At 46.4% G+C, this 23,703-nt stretch overlaps 1 protein-coding gene and 1 pseudogene across 2 annotated transcripts; both read right to left on the reverse strand.

The window, feature by feature from the left end:
* Positions 1-272: 272 nt before the first annotated feature.
* Positions 273-20,135, reverse strand: LOC134380565 (carboxypeptidase A4). Of its 2 annotated transcripts, XM_063100568.1 has the most exons (11): positions 20,068-20,135; positions 15,453-15,534; positions 14,874-15,008; positions 13,694-13,792; positions 10,898-10,999; positions 9,545-9,649; positions 8,715-8,825; positions 7,336-7,426; positions 5,704-5,903; positions 4,546-4,630; positions 273-460 (listed from the first exon to the last, which is right to left on the reverse strand). In XM_063100568.1, exons 1-11 carry the CDS (start codon positions 20,133-20,135, stop codon positions 273-275), a joined length of 1,266 nt encoding a protein of 421 aa, XP_062956638.1. The 2 variants fall into 2 exon arrangements, with proteins under 2 accessions (XP_062956638.1, XP_062956639.1); XM_063100569.1 differs by lacking the exon at positions 13,694-13,792.
* A 2,433-nt stretch (positions 20,136-22,568) lies between these two features.
* Positions 22,569-23,703, reverse strand: part of LOC134380881 (carboxypeptidase A2-like) — a 33,041-nt pseudogene continuing 31,906 nt past the window's right edge.

Here is a 23,703-nt window from a genome sequence, read left to right on the forward strand (position 1 = left end):
TAATTCTGGCCTGCTCAACCAGCTGTGTGGAAGGAGAGGCACCCAAAAAGCTCAGCAAAACAGCAGGACCAAAACAAAGCAGCTGGCAGGGCACTCCTCACAGGTACAGCGCCAGGATCACCTACTCCAGGGAGCGAGGCTGGAGAGGGGCAGGCCTGTGCTCCCCACAGACCCAGAGGGCTTCTGACACACGCGTGAAGAAAAGAACTCCTTTAATAGCAGCCTCGTTGCAATGTAGGTACAAGTAAATGTAGGCAGAGCGGGCCCCTCGTCTAGTAGAGGTTGTCCCGCACATGCTCTATGATTGTCTTCAGCCCCAACCAGGTCTCCTCCGCAGTGGGAATGATCTGATTGGCTGGCAGGAGGAAGCCATAGTGTCCAGTATCTCTCAACTCAAACGTGAATGCATACTTGATGCCATGATCGTACGCCCAGTCGACGCTGCTCCCACTAGCTGGATCTGTAAGTCAGAAAAGAAAACACCTTTGAAGCCCAGTCCCTTCAGGGTTAGAACCCTGCCTGCCTGGGGTTCCTGAGGGATGCAGAATTCTTTCTGCAAGTCATCAGGCTCGTGGCACATAGACATTGGCCTGATCCATATGTCTCAGGCCATCTTGCCTAAGACATATAGATCAGACCATGAAGTCTGCACTAGTCTCAAACAAAGAGATGCAAAATCCTCACTCTCACCTTGTCTCTGTGTCCAATCCTGCAGGTCACTCAAAATCAATCTTTACAGAGACAGAGTGTGATAGGTGGCCTGCAAAATAGCCCCAATGATCCTTGTTTCCTGGAAGGCATGTTCTTACGTAGGACCTCACCTGGGTGTGTAACTGATAAGAGTTTGGATGTGTTGTCCCCCAAAACTCATGCAGATATCTGGTCCCCAGTATGACAGTGTTGAAAGCCATTTTAGTCATCGGGGCAGATCCCTCATGAATGGATTAATGCTTTCCCTGGGAGGTGAGGGTCCTAAGTGAGATTTTTATTAGTTCCCACGAGAGCTGGTTGTTTAAAAGACCCTGGCACCTCCCCTCTCTCTCTCTCTTGCTTCCTCTCGCCATGTGATCTGCTTGATCCCACCAGCTGCCTGCCACTTTCCACCATGAGTATAAGCAGCCTGAAGCCCGTGCCAGATGCAGCTGTCCCAGAATCATAAGCCAAATAAACCTCTGTTCTTTATAAATTACTCCGTCTCAGGTATTTCTGTTATAGCAAAACAAACGGACTAATACAGTAACTTAACAGGATATTGCAGAAATGAAATTGTGTGACCTTCAAGGTGGAGTCATAAAAGACACTGTGGCTTCCACCTTGCTCTCTCTTGGATCATTCACTTTGGGAAAGCCAGCTACCATGTTGTAAGCACACTTGAACAGCCCTATAATGAGGTCCAGTGGTGAAGAACTGAGACCTCCTGCCGATAACCAGCACTGTCTCACCAGGCACCTGAGTGAGCCACCCTGCAGCAGATCCTCCAGCCCAGTTGAGCCTTTAGTGGCAGCCCTGGACGACATTGTGACCTCAGCCTCATGCAAGACCCTGAACCTGAGCTCCAGCTAAGCCGCTCTTGAATTCCTGACCCACAGAAGCAGTGTAAGAAAATAAATGTTTATTGTTTTAAGTTAAGTTTAAGGGGATTTTTTTTTTTTTACATAGCCAGAAATAACTGGTAGAGAGAAGGAAATGCTGCCTTTGAGACTTTTCTTTGCCAAAAGGCTTGAGAAAGGCAAAAAGCCTATTTTTCTAATTCTTCCCAGTCAAACTCTGCTAGAGCAGAAATTGGCTAAAAGTGCAAAATGTAGATGTTATTAATAATAAAATAGTGACGTCAATAGCAGCTATGGCTTATTGAGCATCTACCAGTCACTATACTACAACGTTTACATCTCTGATCTCATAATCTTTAAAAACCCATTGAGGTAAGTATTATTGTCCTTGTTTTACAGATGGGGGAATCCAGGCTCAGAATGGGTAATTCATCTAAGGAAATACAGATGGAAAATGGCAGAGCTGGAATTTAAACCCAGGTCCTTCTGATGATAAAACCCATGCTTTCTTCAACCTACTTCCGGTCCATTGAGTATATTAACATGTCTGTTAAATGAAAATATGGGTCCTTTTTTTTTTAATCTATTGTTCCTGAGTTGTTTCTCATGACAGCATTTGTGATTTTTCTAGAGATGTTGCTTCCACTGAGAATGATGTGCCCCCTGAGAATATGGAACAGGCTCTGCTGTACTCTCTGAAATCCTCATGTGGTTCCCAGAGCTTTTCTCAACCCTGAGAAAATGCTGAATAAAAAACTGACAATGGTACCAGAAGTTTCTAGGGGTTCTATAGCAAGCACAAGTATTTCAGAACACATTTAAGATTCAGGAAGGAGGCAAAATGACTTCTGCTAATCAAAGTGATCATGTTCTTGAACTTTACTTTATTGGGGTCCCTGCTCAAAGTCTACCTACTCTTTAAAAAAAAAAGGAACATAGTGTCAATGCTGCTCTGCACACTGTATTTTTCAATTAACAACTGAAGATTATTCCCTATTTGCTCACATAGATCCAGCTCATTTGTTTAAGGGCTGCATAGGGTTTCACTGTATGATTACACCAAATGTGTATGTATTCAGCGCTCTTTTGATAGACATTTTAGACACTTACCAGTCTTTTGTGCCTATAAATAATGCTGTCATTATCATCCTTAATACTCATGATTTATCCTAGAGTCAGATGAGCCTAAAGAACTTGTTTCCAAGCCCTTAGGTTGTTCAGAATCAGTGAGGAGGAGAGGAAAGGGTTGCTAGAGGCAGGCGGCCTGAAAGCAGTACAAGCTACTGCTGACAGTCCGACAGGAGGAAGGAGACATAAAAACTCTAAAAAGCAGACACAAGAATTAAAGAAGAAAAACAGGCTGGGGCTATTCAGCAGAGAGAGCCAGCAGTCCGATACGGCATAGCAGGTCTCCGGGATAGAATAATTGAGGCTCAGAAGACCGCTCAATCGTGAAGAAAAGGGCTTATATCTCTTCTACATGCTCTGTTTAAGAAGGCAGGAAAGTGAGAAACCCATTTTAGAATTATTGTCATCTAAAATGGTTAATCTAAGGAAAGGCCAAGCACTTGAAGGGACAAACGTCAACTGTTTATGTAGCACATGCCATAAATGGAGTTGGAGAGGATGTTATCACTCAAAAATGGGTTGCTTTTTTGGAAAGCAAGGAGAGCAGACAAGGCCTGTAAAGAATACAGAAGATGGGCTCTTGAAAGAGGTAGGAAATTTTACATTTCCTGGACAACTCTCAGAAGAGCGGGAGAGTTTCTTCATGCTGGGAAGAAGAATGTGATTGATGTGGGAGGAGGGGACCATTATTTAAATTGATTTTTGATCCAAAAGCCAGGACCCGGGTGACACACAAGATCTTTGGAGAGGACCTCCTCAGAGGGCTCCTATCAAGTCTCTTCTAACTCTCTTTGGTCTCAGTTCTAATTAGGCAAAGAGTGGAGAAATTCTCCTGATGTGTTCTCTGAAGAGTTCCCATTTAACAACACAAATAACAAAAACCATGAATAATTACTGGATTGTTGCTGCAATTAGCAACGCAAACACTAAACTTCACGCTAACTGCTTTGTGCAGCTCAGCGGCATAGGAACAGAGACAAGACTGTTGAGATCAGAGTCCAGAGGAGGGCCCGGGGGTGGGAGGGAGAATAGGAGGTCTTGAAGGAAGGCAAGTCGAGAGGGAATCAGGATGGGAGAGTGAGTTACGGTATTGAAAAGGAGCCTTCAGGGACTCCAAGAGTGGACCCACTGTGGAACACTATGTACAGATGAGGCACGAGAAAGGAAAAGCAGGGCACTACCCTAAAAGGGATCAGAGCTGTGCTTCCCAGGGTTACATTTCCCAGTTACAGCCGGGTCTTGAAGTACGGTATTTTTTCCAACAGGCACATTCAAAGACACACTCACAGGATAAGGGAACTTGAAGGATCTCAGGAGGAATCGAATGAATTGCTCAGATGAAACATTTCAGTGAGAAACCAAGACAAAGGTATTTCCTCAAAATAAGGTTGTGGGTAATAAGGCTCAAGGCCAGGTTCAGGTTTGGGGGCATGGCAGGTTTTTCTGGAGCTAGATGCTAACCATGGTTGGGAGGACCCCCTTCCCCCAGCCTGCCGTACTCCAATGCTGTTCATCTCCAATGGGAAGTTGAGGGAGTCTCCCCACCCCCACCTGCAGTCTGCCAACCCAAAGGTGGGTGAATGATGGGCTGGCGGAATTTTTGATAAACTACATCAGGATTGTTAACGCAAGATAAGGAACGCAGACCCTACCCCACTGACAGGACTTAACTCATTGTGGGCACATGATCAATGGCCTGATAGTGGCGGTGACGTTGATGAAGATGACCGCCTGCAACAGCTATTATCACCCAGGCTTGACATAAACAAAAGCAATCAGATGACAGCATAACTCGCCACTCTCCCACTCCATTTTGTTTCTTCTCAAAGTGCTTTCTAAATAACTAAAAAATACAGCAAACACTTACAGATAGTGGTGCAGGTAGGGCCCACTTGGTACTCAGTGCCCGACAGGGAAGCCAGAGCTCTGGCCGCACGCCTCGCCACCTCGTCCTGGGAAGAGGGGATCAGAGGAGTGAGAAAGAACGGATCCTGAGCCTGACATTCCTCAACTGTTCTGCACTGGGATGGTTTGAAAGAACCTCAGCCCCTCCCCCGATTCCCCCTTCTGGTGTTTTCTTCTTCTTTGCCATCCACCCAGAGCCAGGGCCTGACTACAAACAGAGGGAAGGGGCTCCTTTCCAGCTGCTTCTCCAGCCACATCCCCAGTTGAGAGAAGGAGGCAAAGAGAAAAGTGGAAGACTGGCCAGAACTCTGGAAGCACATGTGTTATGTATTCAAATTGAAAGAGTCACAGTCCAGCTCTCCAAAGGCCTGGCAAGCTGCTCACCAACCCATTAGGAATCTAGTAAAGGCACCACCATGTTCACCCTCCCTGAGGAGGGATGAAGAGATGGCTTCTAGAGTGGAGGTGGAGACATGGCCGCCACATGTGAATGTGCCCTACACGGAACGCCTGCCTGAGAGCGTGACTGGGGCCAGAATCCAGCCCACACCTAGCCATGAGCCTGGGTGGGGCTGCCATCTGCCCAGAGGTTTCTGGGCTGGCTTGTGGCCCTGGGCAGAGGGGTGCACTCCAGCAGACCAGCACAGAGGCAGAGGCCTGCGGTCACCCCGCAGATGCCAGCCCTGCTCCCGCCGGCCCAGCCCTCTGTGCCTCGCCTCTCCACAGCCTGCGGTGAGTCACTGGACGTGACACAGAGCAGTCCTAGGCTGTGGCCTATGCCCTCCTTAAACTCTTCCTTAACCAGACAAGGAGCATCTCCACTTGCCCATCATGGTTCCAACCACAGCAGTTGGCAAGCTATGGGTCTGCAATACGTTTCAGCCAGAAAAACAAGTGAGATGGAAAGGCAGGGCTCAGGTGTGTCACAGCAGACACAGAAATAACAGACACAGGCATCGTTGTCTTCTTGTCCCTAGTAGGTCTGATGGCACATCCCAAGGGGCAGGGAAAGAAGACTGGACCCTTAATGAAACTTGCCTGGGCTCCTGGACTTTCCCTAGAAAGCTGCAGACCAACCACCTTGGTAGCGCCCAGAGGGTAGGAGGCTGCTGGCACTCACCAGCTCGTCGCCATCGGGGGCCTTTCTAATTGTGTACCCATAAGGATACATCAGTAGCTGTGAGTAGCTATGCAGGTCGATGAAACATTTGAAATTCCCGTGGTTTTGAATGAAATCTACCACTGATTTCACCTCCACTTCTGAATTGGCATGGGGTCCATGGTACACTTCGGAGCAAGGGTTATCACTGGCTCCCTTTCCTGCGGGGGACAGCCCAAGCAGAAACATTAACCCAAAAGCCAAGAACACAGAAATGCAGGACACTCAACCCAGAGGAGGGCTGGCGGCACCGGCAACGGGCAGGCCACCGCTAAACATCCCAAGAGCCTGGTCGGTGTTGTGTTTGGATTTCAGGAAGGGCAAGGAAGAGGGAGGTTGGGTGTTGAATATGCTACAGCTGAGGAGGGAAACTGTTAGGACTCCTCTAAATAGATAGACGTGACCTTGCACTGTACCAACAGCAGTTGTCATAAGTAATAAATATCATACTTAAGAGTGAGTTGTAATTAATAAGTATTCTAGATAATTAATACGAATACCAACAAATAATGAAAATGACTCCATTTATTCCGGTGTCAACTTATTCTCTTGGTTCAAATCTCATTGGCCAACTGCTGCCAAAAATAGTCTATTGTTGTGGCTAAAATCTCTTGATTATTTGACAGGTATTTAGAAGTACCGCCTTCTAGATGACTTCACAGTACAGGTCCCTGAGGTTTCTGGGGTGTGCGCGCGTGTGTGCGCGTGAAGTCACTCCGGTTGTGGAAATATCTAACCTAATTTCGATGCCCTCGGTTCCCATGTTCCTATGAGCTCCTTTCCCACAGTCGTTATCTTTCCCCCATTGGCTTTTTGTGGTATTTCTATGCAAGTAAAAGAAATAAATTAAAAACAAAACAGTACAGCAGTGACATAGTGAAAGAAAACTATTTGAATTTGGAGTTGGAAAGTGAGTTTACATCCTAATTCTCATCAGCCATATGATCTTGAGATTGTCTCTGAGCTTCAATTGTCTAATTTCAAATAGTAAAATTCACTCACTAGGTAAGAAGAATAAATAACATATTTATGGGCGTGGCACATGGTTGGCACTTTAGTGGGGAATGGTTTTTAAATCACTGGAACTCAGAACCCAGGTCGCCTAATCTCATTCTCTTTCCGTCACAGCAAGCTGCCAAGGTTCATATTCACACGTCTAAGTGCAAACGGCCTGATTTCATTTTCACACCCTGATCTTGCCTGTCAGGACACCAGTGCTCACCGCTCTCCTCTGAGTTGCCACCATGAGCCCTCCACCTGCCCACGACTTGCCCAGGAGGAGCTGGTATGACCAGGGACAAAGAAGGCCCTCATGCATCTCAGACGAGAGTGGTTTTCAAGACAGTAGCGTAGACTGAAGCACAATGTAAAGACTCTCTGTCCTACCGTCCTCTCAGGAGAAGAGGAATTACTGAACCATCCCCTTTCAAAATCACAAAAATAAAATTTAAAAACAGAACACTAAGACACAGAGAGGATAAGGGATATGCCCAAGTCTCCCTGTGAATCAGCAATGGAAAGCGGCTCCCTCCCTGCCAGCCTGGAGTCCAGGGGACCGGGCCATTCCAGGGGCGGCAGGATCTGCCAACCTACCTGCAAAACTAGCGTTCCAGTTTCTATTTGGATCAACGCCAATGCAGGGGCTTCCAGGACTTAGGGACCGTGTCTTCCTCCAAAATCGGTTCTGAAAAAGGGAAGGAACAAACACCTAGAGGTAGGCCAGGGCACAGAAGAGATGGGGGCTTTCTATGGGGACCTGAGATGGAGATGAGCATGATGGAGGGGCCTGGAGGCCAGCTGAGCGCCAACCCTCACTGTTGGCCAGTCTCCTCTCATCCCCAGAGAGGAGGTTTTGCCCTTCTGGCTCTAGGAGAGGGACTCCCCGAAAATGCCCTGATGAAAACTTCATATGCAAGAACCAGGCTGATACCACCTGAACCCACTGAATAACTTTTGGCTTTGATAGAAGTGGGACAAATGGACATCATGTGCCTTGATGATCATTGGTGTGACAGGAAGTACACGGCATCTATCTTATTCTTGCCTAAAAATTCACCCGAATCCCATCAAGCTCTAGGTCTGACCATCAGTGAATAGGAAATACGGGGGATAAGGGATCAAATTAAATGACACAACAAAGAAGCCATCGGCCAAATGCAGAATGTGAGATAATGTACAGGACAAATTACTCAGTGTCTCCAATAAATGAATGGCATCTTTGAAGGATGTGTGGGAGGTGCTTTTGTAGACTAAAAGGGACTGCAGGTACACAGCCACCAGATAGAGTGGAGACCTTGTTGGATTCTTACTTGAACAAATTGACTCTCAAAGGAAAATTATCTTAATTTTAAGATAATTGGGGGTGTCAGATGATGGTAAAGAACTTCTGTTAATTTTTTTAAGGTGATAGTGGTGTAGTGGGTTTGGGGTTTTTGTTGTTTGGGGTTTGGTTTATTTATTATCACCAGCTAGAGATGCACACTAAAGTAGTTTTGGGTGAAATAACATCAGGTCTGGGATTTGTTTTAAAATATGTCAAAGGGCCGAGCCCGTGGCGCACTTGGTAGAGTGCGGCGCTGGGAGCGCTGCAGCGCTCCCGCCGCGGGTTCGGATCCTATATAGGACTGGCTAGTGCATTCACTGGCTGAGTGCCTGTCACGAAAAGGACAAAAAAAAAAAAAAAAATGTCAAAAAAATATGTGGGAGGGAAAGAAATGAAAAAAAAAAAAAGATTGGTAAAATGCTGATAATTGCTCAAGACCCATAATACGGAATTCATTCAACTATGCTCTCTAAGAAAAAATATTCCCTGGTGATTCTCGGCTCTGAGAATGAATAGAAAATGAAATCCCAAGGAAACTCATAACATGCACATTTGTGGAAGTTCTCTCCAAGGTCAGACAGTTAGTGGCAAAGCGAGGAATTCAACGAACAATCTGAACTCCAAGCCCAGCGCAATTGAGATTACTCACTTGAGTGTGCGTGTACACATATCCATCAGGATTGGCCACAGGCAACAAGAAAATATCCATTTTCTCCAAGATGGAGGTGATGGCTGGATCCCTCTGGTAATCAGATACAATCTAAGTGGAGACAACGTGTTTGTCAGCTGTACCACTGCAGGCTGGCTTGCTAGGTCTAAGCCGTGTATCTTCCAATCCACAGCTAGAATGGATGTTCCTAAAACAGCATGCAGCCTCCAAAGCACCCCTGCCACCCTCACAGGCACAGCTCTCTGCAAAGCCCTCTGAGCCCTTCAAAACCTGGGGACATCAACTGCACTGAGTCCTGGGTGTCTGCCTATTCATTCCTTCCAAGAGGAGGGGCCCGGAAGAGTGCTTCTTCAGGAATTTGAGTCCCCGAAGAAGGGGTAGGGAAGATGACCCTGCACATGCAGCATCCTCCTCTCTCAGCACTGGCTTAAGGCACTTTCCAGAGGGACCTGGGGACAGTGTGAGGCCCCTGAGGACCTGCGGGCCTGCCTGGAGCTGAGGGCAATGCTCATCTGAGTTCTTCTCTACTCCCTCTCTGTGGGGCTGACTGTGGGTCAGTGTCTCAGGTCCACCTCTGCTCCTCATTAGCTCACTCATGGCCATGAACACATTTGTCATTTAGCCACAGTGGGCTGACCAAGGGGCTTTCACCATTTGCTTCTCCAATCTGAAAAGGCCCCCAGCCTGTTGCGTCTGTGCAGAGCACCCTCCTACCTTGTCCCCAGGGCCCAACCAACCCAACATGGATGGGATGCTGTGGGGGGCCCCTGGGCCCACCAGAATTCTTGGCTAATACCAGGCGACATGACCTTCCTCGCCGTCCAGATCCCGGTGGCCTGCGAGATCCACTCTCGGGAGTGGATGCCTGCGTTCAGCCAAACAGCCGGCCGCTGCTCACCGCCTCCTGTGCTGAACTGCAGAAGGGAAATGAGGCCAGAAAAAGACCCGCCTGCCCGCCTCTCCACTCACCTCTCCTCTCCCCAACTCACTCCTATTCATTTCCTTCATTTAAGATAATTCAAAGACCAAATGTTCCTGAGAGCGCCATCTATTTAGTGGGCTTATCCGTGACCGGGGAGCTTAATTGGTTGGCTCCGGGCAGCCTGAACCTCTCCAGCATTTGGAGCACATGGGAAGGGAAAACAATTGTTATTGTGGATTATAACGCCTGTGTGATTAGAGATAATTTTATGTCTCTTGAAAGGCCTCAATTGGTATCCCAACAGAGAGAGACACAAGGGTACGCAAACCAGGCTCTTCTAGTTAATGCAATAAACGAATTTGGTTTTAAATTAGGAAGAAGGGGGGTTCACTATAGCTCTTTGTAAATGGCATAATGAATTCCGGCTCTTGCCTTTGCCACAGTGTTGGGCTCCCTTGTGTCATACCTTGATGCTAACAATGCCAGGGTCTCCATCAGATTGGCAAATAATCTAAATATAATTATTTTAGAGCAACCAGCTTAGTGGCAGTTCTCTTTCCTGATGGTAATTTGCTCATTGCCATAAACCTGGGTCTTTGGGGCTTATCTGGAACTAAGGGTTTGGCAAATTCTTAGCACCATCAGTTGTTCCATGGTCTATAGCCCAAATTCCTTTTTATTTTCATTCAGCTGGGTTATTTAGGTAATTTATGTCACTGACATAGTTCTCTACTTCCTTTGCCAATATAGACCTGAATCTGTTCAAAATATCTGGAAATTAGGCTTTCTGCAGCCAAGGACCACAGGCTAGGCTTAAAATGACATCAACCCTAAAATTAGCTTCCTAGGTTGATTTTTCCAGTAAGTACCCCTGAAAGCACAATAGAGTTCATTGGCCTATCCCAACTTGTCTTGCGATTTACAGAAGTGGGAAATGAAGGCAAAAAGCTCTGGCCCATCTGAGAGCTTTTGGAATACTAACCGCCTCCCCTCTAATCTTGTTTTTCAGTCACACTTGGAATGAGACGTGCTCCTTCCAATTATCCCAATTAGACAAAAGCTGGGGACTCTCAGTCAGACCAAATTCTAGCCCAATAAGAAATCTCGCCCCCTCACTCTCCTCCCTGTAGTTAAAGAGTCTAAAAAGCTGCCTCCTTCAGAGATCTGAGGGCTGGATCCTGGACACGAGAACCCAGGAGCCTGAGTGCAGTCAGGACTCACCAGCGTGCATGGGCCTCACCTTCAGCACATACATTGGCCGGTTTTCAAAGGAATGTCCAATCTTCACTCTGCTTGCCAGACCAGGAAAATCTGTGGCAATGCTGTCCATCTCCTGGTAAATCTGAAGCGTGAAAAAGTGAACCCAAGTGCATTTTCAAAATGTGTTCACTCTGGATGGGTGTGGGTGAACTCGATCTTACTGGTCTTTTAATGATTTCTTCTGGACCCCTAACCTTGGGGCTGACCGTATTAACAGCATGATATGCTTATTACGAGGAACTGACTCAAGAGCCCTTTTCTACAACTTTCTAGAGAATAACACATTTTATTTGTCCATAAAACCTTAAACTAGAGTCGAGAGAATTAGGCAGATATTGCTTCAACAGTGTGATCCTTTGCACTGTACTGGGATAGTCAGTAACAGCCCCATTTGGCCAAGGCTCTTGGCAGCAGTACTCTCCAAACTTTTGTGATCACTTTCTCCATCAGCCAAAAAAAAAAAAAATTAGCACACACCATGTATATATATATATATATATATATATACACTACCATACAAATATATGATGTACATTATAAAATAAAAAATAATAAAAACAGTTGTGTTAATAATAAGTATAAATACAAGTAGGAATATAAATAGAAGTTGTAATCATGTCTTCCTCCATCTCAGTGGACCATCTCACTTATGCCCTGTGCTATAGGCACCCCACTATGGAGATCATTTTTCTGAAGGCTTTGTGAGAGCAATTGAAGAGGTATAAATAGTGGCTAAGAATAATTCCGTTTGCTTCCAGCAAAAAAAAAAAAAAAAAAAGTTTGACTTAAATAGAGTTTATCCATAGTTGCTCAAACAATCTGAAGGTTAAAAGAAGGAAATAAAAAAATGTATTTGCTTAGTCCTTAATACTAGAAAAAGGGGCTACACAGAGAAGGAAAATGTGCCATCAATATAGAATAAAATCAAGCTTAAAGGGTTTATCAAACCTTTAAGTCAATGTGGCAGTCTGAACAGAAGCAAGAAACCACCCCCATGTACACAGAGAAGCCAGATAAAATGCAATGAAAGTGATTCACAGCCAAGTTCAAAAGCTAAAAAGGGGGGAAATGTAAGTGCCAGAAATGGGAACTAACTACCAAGGTGGAGGGCCAGGAGTTGAAGCCACAGAACCAATATCTGCCTGAGGGGTAGAGGGCACAGGACCCAACCTGGGGCAAGAGGCTGGAACTTGAAAGCCAGGAACTGGCAATTCCGGCCACAAAAAGGTCCTGGAAATTCTACCCAATCTATCCTCTAGCCCTAGAGAATAGAAGAAAAGCAGCATGGCTGCTCTAAGCCATGAGAGGAAAGAGAGACACCCAGGAAAAGCTAAAACACCAAGTTGTGTCCTGATGTGGGGTCCAAATTCCCACTGCCATCACCACCATAACACACACAAAGGACTGGGAACCAGAAACCCTGGCAGAGACAAATATGAAATTCCCATTAGAGACCTAAGAAAGCCTAGGTGGTTGTAGGATATGGGCTTTTAAAAGCTGTTTTGTAGAAAGAACCGAATATGATCAAGCTGAGAGGGAGACAGCCCACCAGTCCATAGCAAAAGGCCTCACAGAGAGCAAGAGATAGCTGCAAACCAGACTGCAAAGGGCACCTAATGTCAGAGAAATCAGAGGTGAGTGGGTGAGAAAGTGAGGCCCCAGCAGCAGGCAGGTGTGGAGATGGTCCCTCCAGAGCCTTGGGTGACATTTGCAACTGGTTAGCTCAGCTGGGGAGGGCTCCATGTTAACGAGACTAACGTCATGGGTTTGATTCCTGTGAGGGCCCTGAGCTCTGCTTTTGTCCATGGCCCAAGACTGAACTTCTAACTTTATCCAGCTGTTTTGCAGATGTATGTCATTGGTCACAAGAGGGATCAAGGGGCAGTGCAGTTGGAAACGTACACACTAAACAAAGCTACTGACAATCATGGGAAAGAAGTGGAAATAGTTGGTCAACCTTTGAAATAATCCTGTCTAAAAAAAAGCAACTCAAAGTGCATGCCTCACGAAATGCATGGCATGAACACCACGTTTGTATGTAAAGAACAACCCCATGTATTACTGCATACGAGGGAGAACACCAGTTTAGGTTTGGGGGTGTGTTCCTGAGCTAGCAGAGAGTTTGCTGACTAATGACGAAGGCACTGAGGGGAATAAGGGAACTTTACTGTGCACAATGCAGTTCCATTCTATAGTCCCTCCTGACTTCTTAAGTTCCAATATCATATGAAATTATTCTGCTCCAAGTTTTTCATATGAAGGTTTGGCTTACCTAGAAAGGCAGTCATCTATATCAAGTTGTTTCTAACTGAACAGCACTAATGCATTATGGAACAAATATACATTACAAGTAGTCATGATAAATGAGTGGAAATATTTGTTTAACCTTGCAAATAACCACTTGTCTACTTACCTGGAATAAGTAACATTTTACTCTGAATAAAATAGAGAGATTATGGTGGTAGAAGAAGGTTAAATTACGAAGACTGGAAATGATCGTAATTATTTCATGGTTTCCTTTAAGGTGTTGCTTAAGAGAAGAAGGCTGCATGTGGGAGAAAATGTCCAGTTAGTGTTTTACTATGCTCTTAGGTGCTGGTGGGAGGTAAGCAACCCAAGAATTAGAAAGGACTTGAAATGTGCACATTTTAGCCCCTTAGTGAAGTGATATTATGCTGAAGACTAATACCTCCTGGAAGTAAGGACAGCGGTTTCAAAATTCAGGAGCCAGAGAACCTGGATCTTAACCTGTATGTATGGAACAGGAGATACTTACAGCTTCCAGAGAATGGTAAGCCCCATAGTTAAAGTTACTGCTGCTCCGTTCTTGCCCTTCATTGTGTTGCATTTCTTCAACCTCATTATCTAAAAGAGCCTAAAAACAGACACAGCAATGTTGTGAAGTGATTCATTGGTTCCTGTTTTTTCTGTCATATCCTGGCACAGGGGCCAGCCAAGATGGTGGCACCTTCAGCATATTAAGCAGCACAAATTTCAAGATTTAAAAGGAGGTCAGATTTCTTGCATGTATCTATAAAATTTTACTTTTTGGTGCCCAGTTTATATCACCCATTCAAAACCTACTTACTCCCTGGAAGCCACATATGTGCTATTTGGTTATTCTATAGTATGAATTCTCTAGACATCAGCCTGCATCTGGTATCCAGTGTCTCTGAAAATCGCGGCTTGGGAAACCATTCAGAAACAAAGAAATTCTTATAACCACTCATACTTTGAAGGTTCCTGGCAGATGTCTGTGACATGTGAGGATGATTAATAAGCTCACAGCTGCTCACGCCATCAGGAAACTCGCAGGCCAAATCACCAATTAGTCCATAACCCACCTCGGTGAGGGAAAGTGCGTGAGCCAGACACTGTCCTGCTGTTCAGACACAGGTCGTGAGGCTGGAATGACGACATTCCCTCTCTTGGGGGCTGTGGGTGACATTCTCCCTTCCTCAAAGGTGCTTCTTATGGCTGGTCTCCAATATCCTCCCCCTACCCCCAGTCTGCTCTTGCCTCCTGACTTCAAATAAGAAAAGAGAGAGGGACTTATTACTTAATGGCACATCTATGATGTATCGGGCACTGCCAGATATTTTACATACATTCAATCACTGACTCTTCTCAATAAGTCACATGAAGTAGATATCACGATTACCATTTTACTGATGAAGAAACAGAAGCACAGAAGGTTAATAGCTTGTCCAAGGTCACAGCACTCATAGTCAGCAAAATGACAATTGGAGACCAGATCTGAGTGGTTCCCTAACCTATGTATGCCCTCACTACCACGACATGTTCCTCTAACAAATCACTGCATTTTACTTCCATTCGCCTCAATTTCTTCATCTGTGAAATGGAAAAGGAAACCAGAATTTGAAAATCTCTCAGGTCCACTCTGGAGTGGCTGCTTGGTGCTATGCAAGACCAAGGAGGGGCCTCAGCCTACCAACCTGCAGGTCTTCAATCGTCACTGAGTACTCCAAGCCCTGAGACATCAGGAAAGATCTGACTGGCTGTAGACTGACAGACGGGACCAAGACGTCCACAGGCCCGCCGAAGGCGGAGGGAGATTTCCAGACATTGAGCTGAAGGGAACAGAAATAAAACCAGGTTAAAGGACAGTTCAGGTAAAAGGCACAATGAGCTCATTCTTCGAGAACCACTGCCAAGAGCCAGGGTGATCCCTGAGGGGCTGGGTTCTGCCCAAGGGTGAATTGTGACCATTTCACAGTCGTACCTGCTCAGGCCTGCCCTGCAAGCACTGCCTAGCAGACTCCAAGAACTAATAAGTGCAAGGCAGCTAGAATGATGGAGCCCACTGCTCGGGTCTCCCACCTCCCAAAACAGCACTGCTATGGCCTACAGCGCTTCTTCTCTCCGATCAACCCTCTCAGTTGTGTAAATGGCATGTTGACTAATACAGGATTACACACAGAGAATCTTCAGAAATAAAAATAATAATGCTGGTAGTACAAGAGTCTTCTCCCACCAAAGTTAGACACCCAGGAGAACTAAGAAGAACCAAGTACCTTAAAGTTGTCCGAATTTACTAACTGATTCAGTTTGCTGATCTCGTCTCCATTTCTGACATTAATCCTAAAAACTTGGTCCCTTAAGGAGAAAGAAAAAGCAAAAGATAATGGTGAACTTTCAGCTGGCAAATAACTCCCAAGCCTGCAATCCCAGACATAACTGGGTCAAATAAGAGGAAATGGTCTAGTCTTTGGGTATAATGTATAGCCATTAAAAATAAGACTACGTGGCAAATATGAAAAAGTGCTTATGGTATAACTTTAAGGGAAATACTAAGTGAAAGAGCAGGACACAAAATTGTATGTATGCCATGATTACAAGTATGGAAAAAGCAGATGCATTGGAAGAAAAACAGACAACGGAAATAGACCAAATGCTGACAGTGCTTATGCTCGGGTCGTGGGATTATGGATGACTGACTTTTTTTTCCCTCGTATCTGTTTTCTGTAACGTGGTCATATTACTTTATAATGAAAAACATATATATTTAACAGAAAGGAATGTTCCTGAGTTACACGCAAGGCTAACTCAAGACATGAAGCACTTCTTCACTGTCAGGGGCAAGGACTGAACTCTGGCGGAACCTCCACGCTGGGAAGAGCTGGAAAGGAGAGCAGCCTCCATCCCGGGAGGGCTGGCGACCGAACCCCTAAAATTTAAAACAGGCCGAGGCTGCTGCGCTCTCGATCCGCCCAGCTGCAGAACCTGTGCGCATGCGCATCACGACAGACACCCCCACCTCCCCACCCCCCACGGCCCGGGGTGAACCTGGGACTCGCTGCTGCCCGTGGAGCCCTGAGAGGGCCCAGAAAGGGCCGGCTCGCCCCAGCCCTTTTGTCGTTTGTCACGCACTTGCTTCATACACATTATTTAGCTTCCGCAGCAGCGGCAGGGGTAGAGGCCCCCCCAAGTCCTGCGTGTGGGTGGGAGGAAGCCGGGTCTGAAAAGGTGCTTTTGTGCTCGCAGCCGGCTCAGGGAGCCTGGGGAGCCATTAGGCCGTTGCTAGGTGACGGCCCAAATGAAACCGCACTCGACGCTGTCACATGCGTCATCCCTTTGACATGAGTGAATGCGGGAAGAGCTGCTGTGGGCTGAAGGACCTGTTGACAGAGTAAATGGCTCTGTCACAGGGAGCTAAACGTGCAGCCTCACGTGGCAGTTCCTCATCCAAAACCGGTTCCGTCCGGTTGGACTCTTGGAGCTTCACTTGGTTCTGGAAGGTTCTGGGGGCTCTCCAGGGGATCTAGCCGAGCCCCAAGGAGACAATGTCACTGCAGGGCTGCTCCTGCTGCAGGTGGCCGGTCTGGAGGAGAGGCCGGTGCTGAAGTCTCGCTTTCTCCCCACAGGGTCCTGGAGGTGGGCAGCTGAGGGCATCCCATGAGAGCTGCTGAGGGCCTGGTGGAGAAGCCTCTGGCTGGGCAGGTCTCAGTCTGAACCCAACAGACTTGCTAAGAGTTGGACTGCAGCCCTGGGAAGATGGGGAATCAAACCACCATTTCCCTGATGGGGGTAGGCAGACTCACAAAAAAGGGATGGATTTAAAACAGAAGGGAAATCCTTATTCCTGGCTGTGGATCGGAATGGGTCTGCCAAACTCATGCTTTGTCACAACCTATCCCAACACTCCAGGAAAAGGGGCATCTTAAAAATGGGTGTTCTAGAAAAAACCCATATGTTGATGTCTCGATTAGCAAAATTAGGCATTTATAGAATACAACACTGAGCAATCAAAAAGGAGGAGGGAAGGGAGAAGGAACAGGAGGAGAAAAAAAGAGAGACGGACGAATAGAAGCTCTTTGAAGTATGAAAACCATGTTATGCATTCACCCAGCATATGCATTTTATTTTTTCCCAAGTGATGACTTCACGTCAGAACTTCTGTACTCCTGGGCACATTCCACAACAATGGAACACAGTGACTCGAACTGGCCCCCACGATGATATTCACAACCGGTTTCATCAGGCTCTAGTCAGCCCAGCTACAGAGGCGAAAGAGACATCAGTAGTGCACAGAGAGGCAGGGCAATAGGGCTGGGGCGGACTGGAGCCTGTCCCCATCTGCCTCTCCTCCACCTCTCCCTTCACCACCTTCTTGGCTCCAGCCCCACTGAAATCCCAAATTCACTGTCCACTTTGGCGCTTGCATGCCTTCGCCCATGCTGTTCTCTCTGCCTGCAGTGCCCTTTCCCTTGTCTGCCAGCCAATCTCCCAGCTAGTCTTCAGGACCAGTACACATCCTCATGAAGCTTTCCCTCACCAGCAGAAGCAGTTAAGTAGAGTCTTCAGATCACGCTAAAAATTGGCAGTGGTGGCAGATCTAACAGTATTCTTATGAACATGACCACTCAATACCTGAACGCAGAGAGAACATAACTGGGGTGCCATGCAAAGGACAGCCTTTTGCTTGCCCTTGTTGTCCTTGTCTCTATTTGGAAAATACCTCCTCCAGGTCCTGAGTGTGTAGATGGTTGAGCACACCTTATCTCCACAATCTGAAAATTCATTCAGATACCTTGAGCTCTTCCTGAAGATGGAAGATTGGCCTGGGAGGGGGGACACATGGGTTTGCAGGTTACCATGTCCTCCCCTCCTGCTCCAGACAGCTCTTCTTAACTCTGACCCTTTTCAGTACCTAGGGCTGTCCAGCTGCTACCAACACACCCCCATGCTTGTCCCATGTGCTGGACAGTCATAACTGCTCTGATGACTGAGCCCCCTTCCATGATGATCCGCCCCCTTCCATGCAGACAGCCACGTGGCCCAGCCTTTGTGCCATTCTCATTGCATGCCCAGCCACCATGAGCAGCATTAAGAGATGGCATCACAGAACTCTTATATACTTGCCAGCTACTGTCGATGCTACAGCCAGTTCTGCAGCTACTTCCTGTTCTCTGCCGCCCAGCACCTCCAGCATCTTGGCCATTGTTCCATTCCTAAGATGACTGAAGACCAGGGCAAAAGACACCAGCAGAGGAAGAGAGACTGGGGTGGTAGGTGAGCCAGGTGGAAGGAAGGAAGACTGGGTGGCAGGAGAAACCATCCTCACCTCCACCAGCCGATCAGTGTCCTGGCTTCCCAACCTCTTGAATGCTCAGAGGCCAGCTTCCCTTTGCTCTAAATGTTCCCTGAGCTGGGTGTCTGGGAATGTCTATCAACCCCAGGAAGGATTCCACCACTTTTGCTAGTTCCCTACTATGAGGTGAGAACAGATTTTGGGGTGAGGATGACACTATTGGTTGAAGCCATCTGCCATCAGCTCAGGTGCACAGACCCTTCTGTGCAACACTCCTAAGGTGAGCACTCGAGGGCCCCACCCAGGTGCCCACCGCGTTGCAAGAGAGGTCTATATCCTGAGAAACAGAGATGTTTCAGCTGCACGGATAGCTGCTGTGGGAGCCTGACAGCTCCAGGCATCAGCCCACATGGCCATGAGTGTAGTGGTGACACACCTACTGCTGAGCTGCCTGTGGAAAAATCTCCTTCCCTGGCCACCTGCTACGCCTAACCCCTCGGAGCTACTTGGCAGTAGAGTCACAGGTGAGAACAGAAGTCATCACCACAAAAATTACTCAATCTCATATAAGTAATTACCTCAATAAACAATACCAAAGTCCCTTTAGCCAGAGAGTATAATAGAGAGTAAACTGATACATAGAGGTAGATCAGCGAGATACAGGATTCTTTTGGAGATTAACTAGTTTTACAGCAAAAGGGTGTGGGTTTTGCATTCAGAGTTCTTCCTCCCCTGCTTGCCAGCTAAGTGGCCCTGGGCTGGTTCCTCAACCTTTCTAAGGCTGAGTTTTTTCAGGTTTAAATTGAGGAAAATAACACCCCTGCCTGGCAGAGTTGTTGCGTGATTCAAAAGATAATGTACACGTAAGCTCTCTGCAAATGGCAAAGCATTATGCAGTAATGAGTCATTATAATTCAACCTTCTAGCAGGGCACCGTGGCACCCTTTCATCTTTTCTAACTCCCAAATGTCCTCTTCTTGGCAAACTTCAAAGCTTTCTGTGCGGAGCGTGTTGAGCATGTGTGCGTGCACACACACACACAGCACACACACGCACAGTGCGCAGGTGTGTGTCCCTGTGTGTCCATTGCATAGCTGTGGCGAGTCAAGACCTATTAAATCTTCACATCCTAGGAGCCAACAAGGAAGCACCAGGTCCGCAAAGCCTTCACCATCAACACAGAGGCATAACCCAGAAGCCTTTAAAAGTTTCCCCTTTAAGCACGGCAGATATTAGAAACAATTTCTGGTAATTTTTAATAATGAATAACGTAGGAGTAAGAAAGTAGGAGATGCCTGGAACTGACCTTACAAATAAGAATTAGGGGGAAAAAAGAATTGCAGGAGATTAGGACGCTGAGGAGGGACTGTGGAGACCACCTAGTCCTGATTTCACAGATGAAATTGGTTCTCAGGCCAGGAGAGGTGACTTGTCCAGGATGACACAGGGGCAAAGCTGGGACAAGAGCCCAGGTCTTCTTCCCCCAATGCCCTACCACTTGAGGTACAATCAGCCATTCATTCTCAATTCCAGTCGACTCCCATATTTCTTAAATCACCAAAGTTATAAAAATAAAAGTAAATCAAAAAGGAACTTACCCAAAAAATTTTTCTCGACCACAGATGCTGGGCCCAATAAGGGCCCCAAAGAATAGTATCCACTTCATGTCCCAAGGGTGTCAGTCACACAGTGGCTGAGTCAAGCTGTATTTATAAGTAGTGTGAGGTATACTCACGTCCTCAAAAATGCTACTGTGATTCCCAAGCACCCTTGCGACTCTGACAGCCCACAGGCAGGCACCCGCCAATGCCTCTTCCATTCCTTTTGAGTGATAAAGGCCAAGCCTCTCGATTTACAAGGTCCGGAACTTGCTCCACAGGCTGGAAAAGTCTGTGCCAAGGGTGCCATATTGCTCATTGCTTGGCATGTAAATAGTGTTTTTTGAGTAAATAGGAAAGTCCCACAGTGCTGGATGGAATTTATACTGATAGGAGAGGCCAGATGGTAAACCTGGGATGCAATTGTCTCTAGAGTAATAAAAAAGTGAAGGCTATCAAAGCAACCCCAAGCCAGCTCCAAGACCACATACTTAACAAGCCCTGCCAGAGAATTTCACCAGAGCAGGTCATAATGAGGAGAGTTTGTGAACTCTTTTATGGGTCTGAGGCCTGATTCTTATGACTCCACTAAGAAAATGAAAACATATGAGGTAAATAGTATAGGAACAAAGTGTTAGTCTGAATAAATTATCAGTTTTCTTTGGGGTCTGCACTACAAGTAAGGCTTAATGGTCTTATTAATAATAAGATTTTCTTATGTTTGCTAGACTCTGAGTCTGATGTGTCCTTTCCACCAAGTCCCAGCAGGACAAATGAAAGACACTCATGATCCCCATGACTTCTTCAGGGGCTCTGGGGCCTTTTAGTCTGTCTTGGGAGCTCCAGTTCCCACAAGCCTCCCCCATCCCATTGTCCAAGCAGAGTGGACACAACCAAGGGTCATGATTGGAAGCATTAAAGAAAAATTATTCTGATATTTGTTAAAACAGTAGGGAAGACTTTATTGAAGATTTATGCAATAAGGGTCATGATTATTGCAATAGGAGAGAGTAATTGTGCTAAAGTCCAAATATGGCAAAGAAAGAGAGCAGAGTGAGCAGGTCAATGGGTGGAAAATTACAAAGAGGAGACGTCAAGGGTAGGGGGGCTTGTTGCTAAACTGTCCTAACAGGATTCTTGCTAAAGGCAGGCCAAGGACTTACACATCAAATGTGGGGGATGAGGAACGTGATCAGATATCAAGGGGGGGTTGTTATAACATCAAGGCCAAGGGTTTGCACCCCCATACCAGCCAGCTGCCAAAAAAAGTTATCAAGGGGGTGGGGCGGTAGGGCAGGGAGGGACAACTTAGCAGGATCTCTGCTGAGACTGGCTTAGACAGGGCCCAAGAGCCAGCCTAGTCAAAAAGAGGGTGCAGAGTCTAAAAGTGCGGTCCAGGAGACAGCCTTTGTCAGGAGTTGTGGAGCTGGGGGCCTCTGTCTCCTCTTCCTCCGTCCGGGCTCTTTTATCCTCCGTTCCTACACCCACCCTGTCCACACAAAGTTTGGGCTCTACTTCACCGAGATAGATTTCACCTTTGAAGTTTCAAGAAAAACTGAGACCTGAATCTGCAAGAGACGTGAAGCGAAAGAATCAAGCGCCCAGAATTCTGAGCAAGTGGAAATTTACTTCTCACCTTTTCCTCCCAGGGAAAAGAATCAACATGAAGAAAATCTAAATCCCTAATGGAAGTCAATGTCTAAAGACAAACCGTGTGGAAGCAGAGACCCAGACTTGAAGGGGCTGAGACTCCAGGAAGGAATGTCATTGGTTTGGGTCCCCACCAGTTTGTATAATGCAGCATACCAGAAATGGAAACGCAAAAGGCAGCAATGGGACCAGAGGATACAGCGCCCAGCACAATGCCTGGCATTGTAGTTGCTTAATTAGTACTTGTTGAATAAATGAACTTGGAAGTCCATTGCTAACTCTAAAATTCTACATATTAAGGTGAAGGGGCTGACACATGCTACAACCCGGATGGACCTTGAAAACATTATGGTAAGTGACATAAGCCAGACACCAAAGGAGAAATACTGTATGGTACCACGTGTATGAGGTACCTAGATTAAGCAAATTCACAGACAGAAAGTACAATACTGGTTATTAGGAACTGGAGGGAGAGGATAATGGGGACTTATTGTTTAATGGCTACACAGTTTCATTTGGGGATGATTTTTTAAAAGTACTAGAGCTGGATAGTGGTGATGGTGGCATAATATTGTGAATGTACTTAATTCCACTGAATTGTGTGCTTAAAAATCAAAATGGTAAATTTCTTAATTTATCACAGTAAAAAAATTTTTTTAAGGATGTTGGGAGCATTTTGCTCAAGATGTATTAAAAAAGATGAGGGGTGACAGTGCAGTGGCTTGCTGTGTTTTAGGGCAGAAACTGATGGAATGGTGCTCCCAGATCAGGATTAGAAAAAGAAATAATGACAACCCAACTTTGCTTCAAACCAGAGCGATTTTAATGGTGTTGGTTCATTCCCCAGAGCCCTAATAGAGGTGGTCTCGCACATGCTCCATGATCGTCTTCAAGCCAAGCCAGGTCTCTCTGGCTGTGGGCAGGATCTGACTGTCCAGCAAGAGGAAGCCATAGTGACCTGTGTCTCTCAGTTCAAAAGCAAATGAGTATTTGATGCCAGATCATAGGACCAGTCAGTGCTTCCCCCACTGGCTTGATCTGAAGGGCAAATGAGAATAAAGTCTGGCTATGCTGCTACTGGCCTCTTCAGTGTGAAGTTCCGCCATCATCAGAAATAAGTCAGGCCCTACATGTGTGCACTGTGAGAACAGAGATAGCTTAGGAGAGGGACATGCTTAGAAAAAAATGTGAGGATTATTTGAAAAGTAAAAGGTGTTATTCCAATAGAAACTGTTCTTAGCCTTCTTTGGTATTCTTAGGAGCCTGTGTCTTTACTTACCCATCTGGAATTCTGCCTCCTGTCCTAATTGGCATCTTCTCCACCTTAGGGAGACCACACCGCCTCCTTCTTTAGAAGGCATAGACATTGTTTTCTCTAGTGGGAGAGGAAGGATTACAAATGGAGTAAGATGGGGCTGGCCGGTTGCTCAGTTGGTTAGAGCATGGTGCTGATAACACCAAGGTGCAGAGTTCAATCCCTATACCAGCCAGTTGCCATAAGGAAAAAGAAAATGGAGTAAAAGATTTGGTCCCTGACTTCTGGGGACTTTCAGCCTAAAGGTAAAGCAGGCTCTGCTCTGATATCAAATAGCATGCCCAGCACCTGTGCGTGATGAGTTTAGCCAACATAGTAATGTGCACCTGAGATATGTGTGGCCACTGATATGACAGATGATGAAGGAAGATGGTATTAGCCTAGGAAGACTTGAGGCAATCATGACTTGGAAGAGCTGAGCAATAGACCAGCCCTGAGGCCCAACCCAGGGAGGGCAGGTAGAGGTCAAATGGAGGACATGGCTGGGGCAGAGATGGCAGAAGCCACCTAGTCCTAGAATGGGGTTGGGAAGACCAGGGAGGTTATACCAGGGAAGAGTAGGACTGGAGGTTAATATTGTGAATTAACACTGTGAACTCCTATGACCTGTGCCTTGGCCTTCACCCAGGGCAGCTATGATAGCACCTGGTATATAACATATACTAAATGGC

The sequence above is a fragment of the Cynocephalus volans genome, chromosome 6 (genome assembly GCF_027409185.1).
Source record: "Cynocephalus volans isolate mCynVol1 chromosome 6, mCynVol1.pri, whole genome shotgun sequence".
NCBI lineage: Eukaryota > Metazoa > Chordata > Mammalia > Dermoptera > Cynocephalidae > Cynocephalus > Cynocephalus volans.